The sequence below is a fragment of the Pan paniscus genome, chromosome 19, assembly GCF_029289425.2.
Source record: "Pan paniscus chromosome 19, NHGRI_mPanPan1-v2.0_pri, whole genome shotgun sequence".
Classification (NCBI taxonomy): Eukaryota; Metazoa; Chordata; class Mammalia; order Primates; family Hominidae; genus Pan; species Pan paniscus.
The window spans coordinates 20,498,253-20,515,917 of record NC_073268.2 but is presented as its reverse complement, the minus strand read 5'-3'; the positions used below and the strand labels follow the sequence as shown (position 1 = coordinate 20,515,917).

Here is a 17,665-nt window from a genome sequence, read left to right as displayed (position 1 = left end):
CTCACTGCAACCTCCCGGTTCAAGCGATTCTCCTGCCTCAGCCTCTCAAGTAACTGGGATTACAGGCGTGTGCCACTACACCCGGCTAATTTTCGTAGGTCTAATGTCATTTCTTTCTGGGTAAGGATCTTTGCTATTTTAGGAATATAGGCAGATCTGAGTACTCAACCCCAGGTTCAAGTTGAACAGCTCCTCTTTAATCAAAGGGAGAACACAGATGTATCAAACAGAGTAGGAAAGAAATGTATCAAAAGACAGTAGGAAAGAAAGCCTTTCCTTCTTGAAAGGCTGAGGTTGAGAGGGAAAGCTAATTTATCACTACAACTCTATGGTAGCTTTCCATGCTAAATTTTCCCTGCCTCTTTTGTGATTTTTTGATATGGAAGAGTAGGGGTTTTATCTTCTCTGTAACAATTAGGCCATATTTCCTTATACCAAGTAGAGGTGCTCAAACACTGTAGTGGTATTAAAGGGCTGAGGAGAGTAACTGAAGACTGGCATACAGAACTCCACCTGGAGGACAAAAGTCCGGCAGATGATTCTTGTCATCTCAGTGCCCTTAAAGTAGTCCAAAATCCTAAAATTCAAAGCCAGAAATTCCACACCCATTTGGTAAGCACCTATATATACACCATATATTCTACTACACACAGATTATATATCTAAAATGGAAGGAAATCTTTCCTCTTGTGGGAAAGAGGAAGTGGAAAGGAGGTGTACATCCCAATACATCTACCTACAACTGAGAGAAATTAACTACTATTACCACCTCCCACACCATCATCTTTCCTCTCTCTTTGCGTAGCCTGAGCTTTCAGAAGCACAACTGCAAACATCTCTAACTGGTTCACAGGAATCTATTCCTTGGTCATGTCAAACAAGATGTTATTTATAACCCACACCTCCAACCCTACCTAACTTTGAGTGGATGGGGCAACAATTACAACAGACTCTGCTAAGTTTCCACAAATCATTGGTTTATTAGAAAGTTCCTTTCCCTCATTTTACAGCATAGATATCTCTATCATATGTGATAAAGTTAAATACAATCTGTTATGCTTGTAAGTAAGGTTTTTATTTTTACTTTTAAAATCACTATTCTGGAAGTTAAAGAAAATGCCCCTAGGAAGGCAAAGAGGCAGCCAGAGTATGGCTCAATCTACAAGCTAATGGGAAGCAGCACGAAAATGTTAATACTGTATTATTTATTTACATGGGCTGAAAGCAAAGAAAAATGAGTCCCTTCACTTACACAGATGATTTCATTTTTCCAGTGCTAGTTATCCAAGAAGTGATGCTTCTGAATCAGATGAGTACTGAACAGGCAGAGGGTGGGAGGGCAGTCAAGAGTTGTGTTTGCCTGCCACTTTCTTTTCATAAACTTTACTCTTTTGAGAATTTGAGAAGGCAGGAACAGAGCCTTGGCCCAGGTAAGTATGGTTTTTCTTGTCAAGTGACCAACCAACCAATTCTAGCCACACGAATAGTTAGGAAAATGCCAAAGTGGGAATTGTTAACCTCATCAAAGGAGATGGGACCTGCAACACAAGCACCTTTGGGTCAGTGTGTTAATTAGGGCTGAGAGCCTGGGTGAAAGGCAAGAAGAGGGGCAAAAGAGGCTGAGGTGGTAATTCCTCTTGTCAGTGTCATGGGAGAAAAGAAACAAGGAACGTTTACTGTCTAAACTGAGCTGGGCAGAGGGCATGGAAACTATGAAGCAAAATATCTGTAAATGTGCTCACCTCCCAACAAAAGGAAGACTGTCCCAACTCATCCTCCAGCCTACTTCTACTTCAGTTTCTACCAACCCAAAAGGCACATTAAAAAAAAAATTGTCAGAGGGGGCTAAGTACTAGGAAGGCAAATGGACTGACTGCCTGGAACAAGGTACCCAGGGAAACCCAGGAATCCCCCCAGACAATCACCAAATCTCACTGCTTCCAGACAATAAAGCTGTTGAATCCCCTCCTTCTCCTCTGTGGGGTCTACCTGTTTCTCTGTGTAAAACAGCAAAAGTACATGAGGGAGACTGTTAAAGATGAGCATCCCTCAGAAGCCCCCAGCTGACTGCTGCCCATTAGCTCAAAAATCCCAATACTGGGGGCACTACATACTGCAAATTACTTAACATTTTGTCCCAGCAAAAAATGTTTTAACATTTTATAGTTCATAACTTCAAAAAATACATAAGTTTGGTAAAATATACATGCTTAGTCAGTTTTGCATCTAGCAGAAAACAAATATTTTATTTTTTGTTTTCATTTTATAACCTTTAGAGTTTCTTAATTCAACTAGGGCAAACATATTTACACAAAGCCACCAGAACGAGGATCACTTAAAGAGCTGGATGTAAAAAATATTATTGCAGTATACTACAAATATGGAACCTTTTTTATATGAGCTACAAAAAGCAGCATTTACGTTTATAGAGTTCAGTGCAATTTTTTACATTAAAAAAATCCTATAAATTAAGAAGGAAACATCAACACAACAGAAGAAAATATACCCTTCACTTCAGACACATGAGCTCCTCTCTGGGAAAGTACACGGGCAACTCTATGTTCCATACAGCTTTTATTCATGATAGGATCTTCTTTTCTGGGATATGGAGATGCCTCTTCTGGGATGAGGGATACCAACATAACAGTGCCAAATGTGTGGCTCCGTTGATGTGGGAACTGGATGGAATTGCAGCCTGAGTTATATCAGGTTCCAGGTGAGACGCTTTCCACCTCACCTGGGATAACATAACGTCACCAAAGATGGTCAAAGATACTACCCCAAAGTGGTGGCACTTCCACCACTAGAACAGCTTGGCCTTCCCTGTGGCGCTGAGAAGGCAAGACCAGATGGGCCCACAGCAAGTGCTCTGGTGACAACCCACTGGCCAGAGGGGAGGAAAATGTTTTAAAATTTATAGAAGGGAAGAGCAGAGAAAAAAGCAGAGGGAGGAGGGGATTATCTAAACTTGACAGTTTGGAGATGTTGCTGCAGAGGGGTGGGTAGCACTTACTGGTGTTCCCTAGCTTAGAAACACAGAAGAGGGAGGGACAAATTGAGAGGAGGACAGGAAAAAGAAATCCCTGATAGTAAACTGAAAGCAAACTTCAAATCTAAACCCACCCCTGCAAGCCAAAACTCAATTCTTTGGCTGTCAGACACTGCCCATCCCAGCTTCTACTTGCTGGTATTAATGGCTCAACACCCCCAAGGGAACATTTATGGGTCTCCTCCCTTGGCCCTACCTAGGATCCCATCCCCCAACTCACGTGCCATGGCTGGGGGGATGTTGCAGGTCCTGACCTGAGAAGATGGGGTGAAGTAGTGGGTGAAGGTGGAGTGCAGTGGCAGCTGCTGCAGCAGGCCGTGGAGCAAGTAGGGTGGGGTAGAGGGCAGCATGTGGGACAGGGTGAAAGGTGAAGGGCCCAGGATGGATGGCTGAGGCGGGAATGATGTGGATGGGATGGCTAGCGAGAAAGGTGGCAGGGTGGCCAGGGATGATTGAGTGAGTGAGGTGGGACAAAGAAATGGGGGTCAGATGGGGCTGGGGAATATGATGCACCTGGGCAAGTGGTTGGGGATGGGGGTGAGGGTGAATGCCGATGGCGGCAGCAGCTGCAGCAGCATGATGTTGTAGGATGGCATGCTGAACAGTTGTGATGGAGGTGGCAGAGGCTGTAGCTGGCTGCTGAATGTGGATGGGTTGCAGGGCTGGTGTGGCTGGGGCCAGGGCAGCTGAGGCTGGAAAGGCCTTTACTTGCTTGGCCAGAAGCTGCTGCTGGATGTGTTGCTGAGCAGCCTGCTGGAGCTTGCTGTACTTCTCCATCTCCTCAGGGGTGAAGGTGATGGGCTGGCTTTCCAGGGGGGCCAGTGAAGCATCCTCAGCCCCATCTGTTGACTCAATACTAGGATCCCCACTGGGAGGTGCATAACTGGGGAAATGCTCAAGGTCTGGTGCTATAGGCAGCAAGCTGGACTCCACAGGGCCTGGCTGACTGCTGCTATCCAGGGACTCCAGGGTGTCCCCATCACTGGGGTCGGGGAGGTAGTTATGGGAGATGGTTGGGTCCCCAGGGTAGCAGTCAGAATGTGCTGGGGTGCCTAGTGGAGCCACAGGGTGATCAGCAGTACCTTCTCCAGACTTTGACTCTTCTGGGGGTGGGTCTAATAAGGGGCCAGTTGTTTCCTCTGAAGGGAACTGATGCGCAAATAGGGCATCACTACTCCCTGGGGGCCCCTCTTCTGTCTCTGACTGTTCTTGCTCTTCCCCCCTTTCCAAGCCAGACTCTTCACACTTCTTATTGGGCTTTCGGGTAGCTGGGAGCTTCCCTATCAGTGGAAGGACAGGCTTATTGCCAAGAGATGGGGGGAGCTTGGGCCCAAAGTAACCTTGTGGGGGGTCCTTGAGCTTGGGCCCAGCTTTATTAGGGGTGGCCTGCACCTCCTCACTCACACTAGGTTTCCTCTCCACTTTCCTTGACTGGATCTTCTCCAGTAGCAGTTTGGCAGTGACAGAGTTCTTGTCTTCAGGACTGCAGTCACCTTCTGACCCTCTTCCTGTGCCAATGTTGCTGTTCTGGGAAGGTGGACCTGTTGCTTTACTGTCATCTCCTCTGCCATCATCTTTCTTCCCAGGACCTTCTCCCCGGCCTGATCGGAAATAGTGGGGGGACTGGGAGCGGTAGATCTTAGAACGAATGAAGTCCCGACGCCCAGAATGCCTCTCCTCAGGGCTCTCGTGACCCCATGATCCCTTCCTGGAGCCTGATCTCTGGGAAGGGCTCCTGGTGCTGCGGCTGCGGTCCCGGCTATAGCTCCGGCTCCGTTGCCAGCTGTGGGCTGTGGTGCTACGGCTTCTCCGCTTGCTTCGACTACGACTACAACTGCTGCTGCGGCTGCGGCCCCGGGATCTTGAGCGCTCTCTGGTATGACTCCGAGATCGGCTTCGGGACTGGCTGCAACTGAGGCTATAGTCATCATCAGAAGATGAATATTTGTGCCGTTTTGATCGGTGTTTGGAGCTGGCATAGTCTGAGTCATCTGAGTCATGGGAGCGCTTGGAGTGCCTTCGTGATCTGTCACTGTAGTCACTGTAGCTGTCATCAGAGTAACTGCGCTGTCTACTATAGCAGCTCTGGTCTGAAGAGGCATCTGAGCTACTTGAGTAAGAACGCCGGGAGGAACGATGCGAGGAATGGCGCCGGCCAGACCTTGAGCGGCTGTGGGAATGCTCACTGCCTGAATCTTCCTCTTCTTCTTCCTCACTGTACTGGGATGGAGACTTCTGGTGCAGCCGGTGTGAGGAAGCATCATCACTATCCTCATCTCCACTACTGGGTTGGCTCCGATGGCTAGACCTGCTGCTCCGTTTGGTGCCTGCTCTTCGCTGGCAGGATGAAGGTGGAAGTTCACCTTTGTGTTTCCTCCCACCATGGTCTTGGGAGCTGCTACCACCCCCACCTTCATCCTTTTTGCCACTGCTCCCCTCTTCAGCTGGGAGGGATCTCCGCTGGGAGTCATCTTGAGCTCGCCGCCTTCTTCTTGGTGGTGCGGGACTGCCACTCCCAGGGGGTTCTGGTTTGGGTCCTCGTTCAGAATCTGCTGGGGCTGATGACTTATTCTTCTTTCGTTTTCGTTTCTTGCGCTTCTTAGATTTCTCCCCTGACTCTGCCTTAGAGCTTTTCTCTTCTGTGTCAGCCTTGTGTTTACGTTTGTGTTTGCTGGATTTTTTGTGCTTCTTTTTCTTTTTGTGCCGGTGGGACTTCCCAGATCGTTCTTTCTTGCTGGGAAGGCTTCTCCCTGTGTCTTCTGTCTCAGACCCATGGCTACCCCCAGGCTCCTGCTTGTTCAGGCCGCTACAGGCAGACCCTGAAGCAGGTGCGTCCATTCTGCCTCCTGAGGAACGTACTATTTTCTCTCCGCCCACTTCCTTGTTTTTATTTGGCTCACCAGGATTTAGGCCTTGGAGATGGTCCTTTGAGGAGCTTCCTATATCCTTTGGTTTTTCTGTTCCTTTAGTTCTGGCATCTTTGTTCCTTGAAAGTTTAAAGTCAAAATATAAAGGGTTACAACTGTATGAAATGGAGGGTTCTGCCTTGGTGAAAATTAATAGTTCTGATGGCCACTGGAGGGCAGTGCTTTCATCTTTGCTCAAAACTGGGAAGAAGGGACCAGTAGGATGTTTGGGTCCTTCTTGGCTTTCTTTCCCTGCTGGGGTGGCCAGAGATGTTTCTTTAGAAGAGTTGGACTCACACATTTGGGTCTCTGAAACCTTCTGACTATGACTTTCTAAACTCTGATCACTTACATCCCCTCCTAAGGCCTTCTTTGCCTCAGCTTTGCTTCCTGGTTCTGAGGGCTCGGTCATGCTGGTTTCCTTCGGCTGCTCAGAGACTTCACTAACTGTCTTTTCTGCTCCTTGGCTTGCTGCCGCCTTGATGCAGCTTTTAGGCTTGGGAGAACTGCCTTTTTTACTCTCTGGGGCATTCTTTGGGTGTGTAGTATTATCACCATCCATTTGTTCACTGGCTCTCATAAAAAGTAGAAAGGGAAAATTAGGTTTTACTTTGCAGTGTGCTGGGGGGATGTAGTGGTAATACTCAGGCTCTGTAGCCCCAGCTCCTTCTTCTCGTTTCATCCTTTTTAATTTGGATAATGTTGAGGCAAGGGACCCTCCATCCTGAGGGTCTTCATCCTCTTTTTTACCATCAAGATTACTGCTCCCATCAGAGTCTCCTACCTTCTGCAGTCCTTGGTCAGAACCCTTCTCATCGGGTTTTGTTCCATCTTCAGAGGTCCCTTCTTCCGCATGGTCCTTGAAAACTGATGCTATTGATTCGAGTTTGACAGGAGCCTTCTTGGCAAAAGAAAATGACACTCCCAATTTTTGCAATGGGGTCCCCAGATTATTCTTAATGCCAAAGCTGATGCCTTGGGAGGCTAACCCAGGAGCCTGGGCCAGTCCAGTGGTATTAGTGATTTGTACTGCAGTGAAAGGGCCTCCTTTATCTGTGGAGAATTCAGATCCCAGGCCACAAGAAGCAGTGGCACCTGTGCCACTATTTGTAGCTGATTCATCTTTATCATCTTCTCCACCTTCTTCATCTACAGCCACTGTGGTTGGTTTGAACATGGGACCACTTCCAGGTGCACTACATGATGATTTAGAAAAATAAAAAACAAAAAGCAGGTTTAGGAGTACATTTCATAAACCTTATAAAATACTAATCTCTTATATCCTATCATTCATTATAGGTAGGTCTCAAAGACAGTGAGTGGTGGTCATATTCCCTAGCCCTATACTAACAAATGCGACTTTCTAAGAGGAGGTTAGGCAAAGACTCATTCTGTTAACCTACCAAATTCCCAGGGCCAGCCAGTTATTACATAGCTTTTCCTTAAGCTGTCTAAAGTACAAAAAGCTGGGTGTGGTGGCTCATGCCTGTAATCCCAGCACTTTGAGAGGCCAAGGTGGACAGACTGCTTGAGGTCAGAAGTTCGTAAACAGCCTGGCCAACACGGTGAAACCCTGTCTCTACTAAAAATACAAAAATTAGCCAGGCATGGTGGCACACACCTGTAATCCCAGCTACTTGGGAGGCTGAGGCAGAAGAATCGCTCTAACCTGGGAGATGGAGGTTGCAGTGAGCCAAGATCACGCCACTGCACTCCAGTCTGGGTGACAGAGCGAGACTCCCTCTCAAAAAAATTAAAAAAAAAAAATAAAGTACAGGCCGGGCACGGTGGCTCACGCCTGTAATCCCAGCACTTTGGGAGGTGGAGGCGAGCAGATCATGAGATCAGGAGTTCAAGACCAGCCTGACCAACATGGTGAAACCCCGTCTCTGCTAAAAATACAAAAATTAGTTGGCTGTGGTGGCGGGTGTCTGTAATCCCAGCTACTCAGGAGGCTGAGGCAGAAGAATAACTTGAACCTGGGAGAGGCAGAGGTTGCAGTGAGCTGAGATCGCAGCACCACTGCACTCCAGCCTGGGTGACAGAGCAAGACTCTGCCTCAAAAAAAAAAAAAAAAAAAAAGTAAGACTTATGTCACGACTGAAATAGCCCATCATTACTATGTTTCTGATCTCATTTCTTATTTTATAATTTTGTCCATCAGTATGTTATCTAATGTATGGCTGTACATGTATTCACATAGGTTTTATTTCATTCAATTAAAGAAAAACTCTTGCTGGGTAAGGGTGGCTCACATGTGTAATCTCAGTGATTCAGAAGGCTGAGGAGGGAGGATTGCTCGAGGCCAGGAGATCAAGACCAGTCTGGGCAACATAGTGAGACCCCACCTCTAAAAAAAATAAAAATAAAAATTTCCCCATGCTTTCAAATTTCATTTTTTAAAAATTTGCATATTCTGAGTTAAACATAGAAACTTCCACTGTGCTACTTATGGCAGTCTGTGGTCAGCATGTCTGCCACAGAAACTAAAAAGTCCATGCCTATCTCCTGGGTACCGTAACAAGCATTTGCTTTGGTTTTGTGGCAGTTTCTGGGCATTCAGTACTACAGTCATAATGTTACCTGAGCACTTTCATCTTTGACAAAAGGAACATCAAGGAGCCTCAATAGTTTTAAACTGATGATCTTGCCTGAAAGTTTTATTTTTCTGAGGTGGGGTCTAACTGCATTGCCCAGGCTGGAGTGAAGTGGCATGATCATAGCTCATTGCAGTCTCAAACTCCTGGCTCAATCCTCCCACCTCAGCCTCCTAAGTAGCTATGACTACAGGTGCACCTCACCATGCTGGCTAATTTTATTTATTTATTTGAGACAGTGTCACCCTATTGCCCAGGCTGGAGTACAGTGGTGCGATCTCGGCTCACTGCAACCTCTACCTCCCGGGTTCAAGTGATTCTCCTCCCTCAGCCTCCCAAGTAGCTCGGACTACAGGCATGTACCACCATGCCCAGCTAATTTTTGTATTTTTAGTAGAGATGGGCTTCACCATGTTGGCTAGGATGGTCTTGATCTCTTGGCCTCGTGATCCACCCGCCTCGGCCTCCCAAAGTGCTGGGATTACAGGCTTGAGCCACCATGCTCGGCCCATGCTGGCTAATTAAAAAAAAATTTTGCAGAGACAGAGTCTTGCTATGTTGACCAGTTTGGTCTTGAACACCTGGCCTCAAGTGATCCTCCTGCCTCTGCGTCACAAAGTGCTGGGATTACAGATGTGAGCCACTGCGCATCTGGCTTGCAATTTTTATAGTTTGTACACTATACAGCGTACACTATACCCTTAAATTCCAAATCAAGAACTAAACAGAATCAGATACCTATTTGTATGATGTCCTTGTTATCCAAACCCTAGCTAACAGCTTTCCTCAACTCAGGGATAAGTATATTCAGACAATATGTAATCTCTCTTTTTTTTTTTTCTCCCAAGCTGGAGTTTTGCTCTTGTTGCCCAGGCTGGAGTGCAATGGTACAATCTTGGCTCACTGCAACCTCTCCCTCCTGGGTTCAGGCAATTCTCCTGCCTCAGCCTCCTTAGTAGCTGGGATTACAGGCGTACGCCACCATGCCCGGCTAATTTTTGTATTTTTAGTAGAGACAGAGTTTCACCATGTTGGTCAGGCTGGTCTCAAGCTCCTGACCTAAGGTGATCCACCTACCCCGGCCTCCCAAAGTGCTGGGATTACAGGCGTGAGCCACCGTGCCCAGCCAATGTGTAATCTCTTGCTATCTAAACTATTGCTACTGGAAAATGAGAACTCAACAGATTTGGAGAGCAAGAAATACTTACACTGTGTTATGAAACCTACTCCACAGCAAACAAATAAAAAACAACGCCCCCCAAACTGAATAAAAAGGGGATTCTTTTTTTTGAGACAGGGTCTTGCTCTATCACCCAGGCTGGAGTGCAGTGGTGCGATCACAGCTCACTGCAGCCTTGATCTCCCAGGCTCAAGTGATTCTTCTACCTCAGGCTCCTGAGTAGCTGGGACTACAGGCATGTGCCACCATGCCCGGCTAATTTTTAAGAATTTTTTTTTTTAGAGACAGGGTCTTCCTATGTTGCCCTGGCTGGTCTTGAGCTCCTGGGTTCAAGTGATCCTCTTACTTTGGCCTCCCAAGGTGCTGGGATTACAGGTGTGAGTCACTATGCCCAGCATATGCTTTTTAATATAAATGTTAGAAAATGGGAATAACTGTAATAGTGTCATAATTTATTGATTTATTGAGAATCTTTGATGTGCTAGGCATCCCTTCAAGCATTTCTGAGGTAATAATCACTCCTCACAACAACTGTAAGTTGTTCTTATCTCTATCTTACAGATAAGGAAACTGAGGCATAGAGAGTTTAGATATAATTTCATTAAGTCACATAAATAGTAAGAAAAATATGGCCTCAAAAATACACATACTTAATCAGTATATTATACTATAATTATATAGATATGCTTTTAGTTTGAAAGAAGGATCTATTAAACATTTTAAGGAACTGGAGGACATTATGTTAAGTAAAGTAACCCAGGAACAGAAAATCAAACACTGCAGGTTGCCACTCATATGTGGAAGCTTAAAAAAAAAAGTTGATCTCATAGAAGTAAAAAGTAGAACAGAGGATACTAGAAGCTGGGAAGGGCGGAAGGAGAGATTTGTTACAAAATTACAGCTAACTAGGAAGAGTAAGTTCCAGTGTTCTATACCACTGTAGGATAACTAGAGTTAACAATACTATATAGTTTAAAATAGTTAGAGGATACCGAATGTTCCTGCACAAAGAAATAATAAATGTTTGAGATGACGGATATGGTAATTACCCTGATCTGATCGCTATATATTATATGTATTGAAACATTACTAGGTAACCTATGAATATGTACAGTTGTTATCTGTCAATTAATAAAAACTGAAGGTTTATAATTCTTTTTTTTTTTTTTTTTTTTTTGAGACGGAGTTTCACTCTTGTTGCCCAGGCTGGAGTGTAATGGCGCAATCTTGGCTCACCACAACCTCCGCCTCCCAGGTTCAAGCGATTCTCCTGCCTCAGCCTCCCTAGTAGCTGGGATTATAGGCATGTGCCACCACGCCCGGCTAATTTTGTATTTTTAGTATAGACGGGGTTTCTCCATGTTGGTCAGGCTGGTCTTGAACTCCCAACCTCAGGTGATCTGCCCGCCTTGGCCTCCCAAAGTGCTGGGATTATAGGCGTGAGCCACCATGCCCGGCCACTTTTGTTTTTTTTGAGACAGAGTCTCGCTCTGTCGCCCAGGCTGGAGTACAGTGGTGCGATCTTGGCTCACTGCAAGCTCTGCCTCTCAGGTTCACGCCATTCTCCTGCCTCAGCCTCCAGAGTAGCTGGGACTACAGGTGCTTGCCACCATGCCCGGCTAATTTTTTGTATTTTTAGTAGAGATGGGGTTTCACCGTATTAGCCAGGATGGTCTCAATCTCCTGACCTCGTGATCCGCCCGCCTCGGTCTCTCAAAGTGCTGGGATTATAGGAGTGAGCCACTGCGCCAGGCACAAGGTTTTTAATTCTTAAATCTTAATTTAAATCTTAAATTATAATCTGAAATCTATAATTTAAAATTTTAAGGATTATAATTATCTGTACAACCCTCTGATAAAAAATATCCTCACCATTCAGCTTGTTTTCTTTGCTCTGCCAACTCATGGAGCCGCCGAAGGGCTTTTTCCTGTTTTTTCTCATCCTTGCGGGATCTTGAAGAGACATTTCGAGCAAACTCTCTCTGCTTCAGATCTTTTAATCTCTGGGTTAAAAGAAAGAAAGATACAGAGGGTGGATGATTTACAGTAACTTGGGAATCAGAAAGCAAAGCCTTTAGGACATGACCCTCAACCAACAGTCATGGTATTAGTGTAGAACACATTATCATATTCTCTTATGGCAATTGAAAACACAATGGCTGATTACTTTGGGTATAGCACTTGCAGTATCTGCATTTCTAATTAGGACAGCATATCATTTGCTTTATTAGGCAAAATAAAATGATCTCAAATGCAACAAGCAAATTTTAGAACACTGGGAGGAAAGAAAGGGACTATTTAATCACCTGCTCCTCCAGGATGCAAAACTAGACAAACATAACATGAGATAAATTGTAATAACACAAGCCAAAGAGAACAGAAAGGGGTTAGGCTAGTACAGAAAATTACCCAGGTGTAAGATCTTGAAAAGCAATGTACAGCTTACATGGGGGGGGTTATTTAAATTAGAACAAATAGAAAGCATACTTTTATTTCACCATAAAAAGGTGTTTTTTTTTTTTTTTTTTTTCCGCATGAGTAGAGGTTTCCTGTAACTATTAAATAAACCCAAGACAGGTCTTCCAGCACTAGCATGTTTAGAGCTCACCAGTCTGACCACTTTTATCTGGTCAGCCTGCTGAAAGTAGTATGTGAGGCTTTGCATTCCTTCATGGCCCTGAGAGGAATATCCAGGGGATGAGGAGGGAGAGCAGAGATAAGTCAAAGATTTTATTACTTAAAATCCAGATAACAGAATGGGTCTTTTATTTTCAGAAGCTACTGTATAATTTTCCTTAAAATAAAACAAAACAAACTACAACCAAAAAAGAACAGTGTTATGACACACTGGTGACAGAACCCAGACATATCTATCTGCAATGAAGACAGAACTAAAATTATTTTCAAGACATTAGATAATAACAAGAAACAAACAAAATGAAACATATACATTAGCCTATGCTTTTACAACAGCATTGGGAAAAGGAATTTGACCCAGTATAAAGTGGACATTGCTTTGTAGAAAGGCATGATGTTCAACAGACAGAGGAATTTTCTTACCTAATATTTATGAAATGTGTTTTGAATCTTTTTAAATTGGGAGGGGGGAAGGGTAAAAAGACACACACAAAAAAAGATATACAGCTAAAGACACTAGTAGAAAAACTCACTCTTGTGATCTGGGCTCCCAAATTAGAAGGATTTGCTTTCAATACATCAGCTGAAAATGTCACATCACAAAGAAAAAAAAGTAAAAAATAAAACAAGAGTGGAAGAGAAAAAAAAAAATAAAGCAAGCATTACTACACGAGCTCTCTTAGTGAATCTGTAAACTATTATACTGAACAATCAGGGACAAAGCCATCAACTCTAAAAGGGCTAGGGAGAAGGGAAGCACCTGTACAACATATATATGTGTACATACACACAGACTGACACAGTAATCCCACCTAGAAAAATGGAACTACCTGTATTTCTTCCAGAAAAATGGTTCCAGAACTTTGGAAAAGACCATTATGGTATTAAAAAGCAGTCCTGTTTCCATTAGCCCTTATTATGGGGGAAGTTCAAGTAATGAACAGCTGGCAAAACTGTTAGTGCCTATAATTAAGTTTTTTTTTTTTTTTTTTGAGATGGAGTCTCACTCTGTTGCCCAGGCTGGAGTGCAGTGGCACGATCTTGGCTCACTGCAGCCTCCGCCTCCCAGGTTTAAGAGATTCTCATGCGTTAGCCTCCCAGGTAGCTGGGATTACAGGCGTGAACCCCTATGCTTGGCTAATTTTTGTATTTTTAGTAGAGACGAGGTTTCACCATGTTGGCCAGGGTGGTCTCAAACTCCTGGTCTCAAGTGATCTACCTGCCTCGGCCTCCCAAAGTGCTGGGATTAAAGGCATGAGACACCACACCCAGCCCACAATTAAGATTTTTATAAAACCACTTCAAGATGAAGGATCAACTATTTTAAATAAATACGAATTCTAATTTCTTCCTCCTGAGGGGAATGGGGCAGAAAGAAAAGGCTTATCAGGCCTATTATATGATTACTTTTGGCCACAAACCTAGTTTTTTCTTCCCCAAACATGTAACAGGCTCTCTAACCAAGATTTAGATAGAATATAATGTTCTTCTCATATCTGCCATTTTCTCTTTTTTTTTTTGAGATGGAGTTTTATTCTGTCGCCCAGGCTGGAGTGCAGTGGTGTGATCTTGGCTCACTGCAACCTCTGCCTCCCAGGTCCAAGCAATTCTCCTGCCTTAGCCTCCCGAGTAGCTGGGACTACAGGTGCCTGTCACCACACCCGGCTGATTTTTTATATTTTTAGTAGAGATGAGGTTTCATCTTCTTGGCCAGGCTAGTCTTCAATTCCTGACCTCAGGTGATCTGCCCACCTCGGCTTCCCAAAGTGATGGGATTACAGGCATAAGCCACTGTGTCCATATACATTATGGCCTGCCATCTTCTCTCTAGCCACCTGCTAAGACTGGAAAATCTCCCCATGCCATTTCCTCCCCTCTTACAAATATTTCACTACTTTTAGGAAGCATTTTTCAAACTACATGACATTGTCCAAAAGAACAATCATTTTATCAAAGTATGGAGTCCCCAGGGTGAGTCAAGATTAGGCTTTCCATTCAGCAGCCACTCTGTACAACCTTGAAGATGAAGGAACAGGACCATGCCCACATCATGCTGAAGACATCCTATCTCAAGTTCCTACCACAGGAATATGGTTGGAGGTAGATACGGAAGAAGATGGGATGATGCAATAAAATGAATCCAAATTGCAGGCTCCCTCTGGGCAAACCTATCCTAAGAATACCCTATAAGGCTTAGGAAGGCTCCCAGTATCACATTTACAAACTTTACAGTCAAGTCTGCAATCTCAAAAGCAGAATTGAGAACCCCAGAATTCTCACCCCAACCTTGAGACCATCTCAAGCAAACCATCTCAAACTGAGTATGTATACTTGTGGTTTCTCTCAGATGAGGACATTCTGGCGACTTTTTTTTAAGAGACAAGGTCTCGCTTTGTTGCCCAGGTGGGAGTGCTGGGGCTATTCACATGTGTGATTCCACTACTGATCAGCATGGGAGTTCTGACCTGCTCTGTTTCCGACCTGAACCGGTTCACTTCTCCTTAGGAAACTTGGTTGGCCCCCAGCTCCTGGGAGTTCATCACATGATGCCTAACTTAGTGCAGACACCCAATCAGCATAGCGCACTATAGTTCAGAACTCCTGGGCTCAAGTGATACCCCCAGCCTCAGCCTCCCAAGAAGCCAGGACTACAGGCATGCACCACTACGCCCAGCCAAGACATGGGTTATAAGGTTCATATTTTCCTTTACCTAGAATGAATGCCTAACTCCAAGTGTCTCCTGCCTACTCAAGGTCAGACTAAATTCTTACAAAGTCTCCACTGATCCTTCAAAAGAGGGGACTGTTCTTTCTGAACTGTCCCTAGTGGTGCTTTGTCATACTGCTCACCTAGCAGCTATTGTACTTTGTTCTCTGACCAGTTATTCCTGTCTTTTAAAAAGGCAGTATGTGTAAAGCATCGGAGTCAGAAAGCTTGGGTTCAAATCCATTAATTACTAGCCAATCCACTTATTACTAGGTGATTTCACCTCTCTGAGTTCCAGCTCCCTCATTAAAAAACAGGGCTATCTATCTACAGATTAACAAGATTAAATGTCAAAATAAATGTAAAGCATTTAATAAGTCACAACTGTTCAATACTCCCTTCCCTCCGTGTGGGGCAGGGACTACAGCTTATCTTTATAATCAACCCCGCAGTGCACAAAACACTACTAAGTCTACGGAGGGCATCTGGTAAATGTCCAGTGAATAATTCAGTTCAAACATCAGATCCTTCATTTTTCCTCAAATAATTTTTTCTACCATTTGTAGGAAAGGTTGATATAAAGTATTCTCATATCTTTATTAGGGACATATTAAAGTTATATAGTATGGTCCTCCTAGTTACCACTCCAGATACCTCTTATTTCTAGACAGAATTGGGCCAAATGGCAAAAGATACTGGCCAGAAACTTCTCGGCTTCCTACTTAAAAAGTAATTTTTATAAAGGCACAAGGACCTAATCAGAGTCAGGTTTTCCAAAATTGCCTATTTTATTCCAAAAGGCTACCAATGTCTGGCTCATTTGTCACGGAATACCCACGTGAAATTCTGTGAATTGTACCTGTACTTTTCTCTTAAATTCTAAAGAGGAACACAACTATAGATAATTTCTTCAGGTGAGAATAGAGAAACATGCCTGCCTATGAGAGAAGAGATAGCGCTCACAAGACCAAACACTGCAGATATGTCATCAATCTCTTGTCAAAGTCTGAGCAAATTCCATACCATACACAAAAATTCAAGTTAAACTCCAAAATGGGACATTCTAATTTGAATGGATTTAATTATCCGTTTAAGCTGACTCAAAAGCTATGAGATGTCCTTATCTCTGAAAATTATACAATATGCTTTCTGAAGAGCTGCTAATAAATTAGATTATGTTATTGAACCACTAATGGTATTAACAAAAATTTAAGCCACATAGCACATTTTTAGTTGGGAAATATCTTAATTCAAGAAAAGGAGACTGAACCCCACTGGAAATGAAAAGATATGAAGATTCTGTTTTCCTGAAAAATCAATAGCATTTTTCCAAAACAGTATACATTTGTGGCACAGTACAGAATGGAAGGAACATTTCCCACAGATCCTTAATCACATGGTGGCTGGGATTTCCATTACACCTTCCAGAAGACCAGTAGAAAGGCAAGACCCTAACAAATGATCCAGTACTTGAAGTACCCATCCACATTAACTGTGGCTCTTTGGGTTAAAGACCACTCTAAATGGAAATGATATTCCAGTTCTTAAAACATAACTTAAACAGCATTATATTGGCAGAAAAATGTTTTACTGTGGACACAAAGTATTGCTCTATTATTGCTGAAAAGATTAAGCCAAAGAAATGAGAATCAGGTAAATCTGAATGTGGATTATAAATGTGCAGAAAAGGTACACCCCAACAGCCACCCACTTCTCTTTAAGTGTAGACTTCAAGAGCATAAACATTCTGCTCAGTGTCTATTAAAATAAGGCAACTATGACAATTGGGCTTTGCAGATCATCTGTAAAATGGCTCCCAAGAAATACGGCCTCTTTCTATAGTGGTTAGAACTTTTAAGATAGTCATCATTCTGTCAATAGTCAAGAGCAACAGTGTTCCTGCTCAACTGTGATTGAGTTGAGTAAGACACATATTTCTGCACAGTGTTCTCTAACAACAAAAGATAATACAAGGGTTTAACAAAATCTTTTTGTATCTTTTAGTGCTATGCTTCTCTCTACCATCAAAATAAAATTTGACACTAGGAGTTTATATTTGATGGAGTATACTCCACTAAGAATAATTCTGATTACTTTCTCGAGTATTTAAAATTGATTATCTACATTTAAATAAAACCCATTTTTCTCATGTAAAGGGGATTTCAGGTATCAGAAAACAGGCAGAATTTAGGGCAGAATATCTCCTACTGCCACTAAAATCCCATGTTCTACATTTACTCAGCTCTGAAGAGAAAACTTGATTTTGTCCCTTTAGGGTCTAAAGATTATCCATGGTGTCTTTCCCTCACCAGATAGCAACTCTGCTCTCCCAACAGGGACTGAGGCTTAGTCTTTCTTTGTAACTAACTATGCAATGTACACATAGTTGTCTATGACACAAAAGAGATGCGCAGTAAATATTTATCAAACTGGGTTGTGGCTCACACCTGTACTCTCAACACTTTGGGAGGCTGAGGTAAAAGGATCGCTTGAGGACAGGAGTTCAAGACCAGTCTGGGCAACAAAGCAAGACTGTGTCTATAAAAAAAAAATTGAGATGGAGTTTCACTCTTGTTGCCCAGGCTGGAG

General features: G+C 43.7%; 1 protein-coding gene across 8 annotated transcripts in view; it reads right to left on the bottom strand.

Annotated features, from left to right (window-relative positions):
* Positions 1-956: 956 nt before the first annotated feature.
* Positions 957-17,665, bottom strand: part of GPATCH8 (G-patch domain containing 8) — a 108,228-nt gene continuing 91,519 nt past the window's right edge. For all 8 annotated transcript variants that reach the window (XM_003805879.5, XM_055101742.2, XM_003805880.6 and 5 more), the window contains 2 exons: positions 11,605-11,735; positions 957-7,151 (listed from right to left, as the gene is read on the bottom strand). In XM_003805879.5, the coding sequence (XP_003805927.3) occupies positions 3,266-7,151; positions 11,605-11,735 (4,017 nt within the window). In that variant the 3' untranslated portion in view covers positions 957-3,265. The remainder of the gene's footprint in view (positions 7,152-11,604; positions 11,736-17,665) is intronic.